Below are 701 nucleotides of genomic sequence, written 5' to 3'. Positions count from 1 at the left end.
ACTACATCCCTATCCATATTTACCATGAATGATAACCAGGCACCTACTGCGAAGCTCGCCACACCCCCTTTCGAGGAACGCCATTTTGTTGACATACAGACTTGCAACCAAAATAAGCTCTTTTAAAGCAGCTTTAAACCCAAGCATGGCCATGACATGTAACACCCGTAAAGAAAAACACGCATAGAGTCCCAATAACGGCACCTGTAGCTAAAACCCGGCTGTCCCGGCCGTTAAAACGGTGTGTCTGATGTCTCCGGCCACCCATTTCAACATGAAACTCGCCGCGATTGACGTCACCGAGCCATCTTTGTCCACCTAATCCAGGCGGCTGTTTATTACACCTTCATTACCGCACGGACTCTGACAGAGTCGGGCCCTTGTAATAGCCTGCAGGTGCCGCAACGCCGTAGAAATAGGACGAAGGAAAACGGGCTTTTGTAGCGAGCGGACTCGTCTCAGTGGAAGATAGAAGCCAGAGTTCCTCCCAGACTATATAGGCAGGGAAACGCCACAATAACCGACCAAAGGGTGCCAGAGGGTAGAGAGGAGCGCAGAAGGCAATTCATATCCATCTGCCAGCCACTTAGCACGCGCTAACATTCCCAGTCCGGATTTCAGCACAGCTGTCTAGCCAACACAACCAGGAACATGTAAGTACAACATCGTTTTTAAAGCTCCTTTATATATATATATATATA

The 701-nt window shown here is 48.6% G+C and overlaps 1 protein-coding gene across 1 annotated transcript in view; it reads left to right on the top strand.

The window, feature by feature from the left end:
* Positions 1-321: 321 nt before the first annotated feature.
* The window catches only part of vamp2 (vesicle-associated membrane protein 2), a 10,776-nt gene continuing 10,396 nt past the window's right edge, over positions 322-701 (top strand). Inside the window, exon 1 of the mRNA XM_035666918.1 lies at positions 322-653. Within this exon, the coding sequence (XP_035522811.1) occupies positions 652-653 (2 nt within the window). The 5' untranslated portion in view covers positions 322-651. The remainder of the gene's footprint in view (positions 654-701) is intronic.

This window comes from Morone saxatilis, unplaced genomic scaffold (assembly GCF_004916995.1).
Source record: "Morone saxatilis isolate NCDOM2014 unplaced genomic scaffold, NCSU_SB_2.0 Contig20, whole genome shotgun sequence".
Taxonomy (NCBI): Eukaryota; Metazoa; Chordata; class Actinopteri; family Moronidae; genus Morone; species Morone saxatilis.
This window is presented reverse-complemented; position numbering and strand designations above follow the sequence as displayed.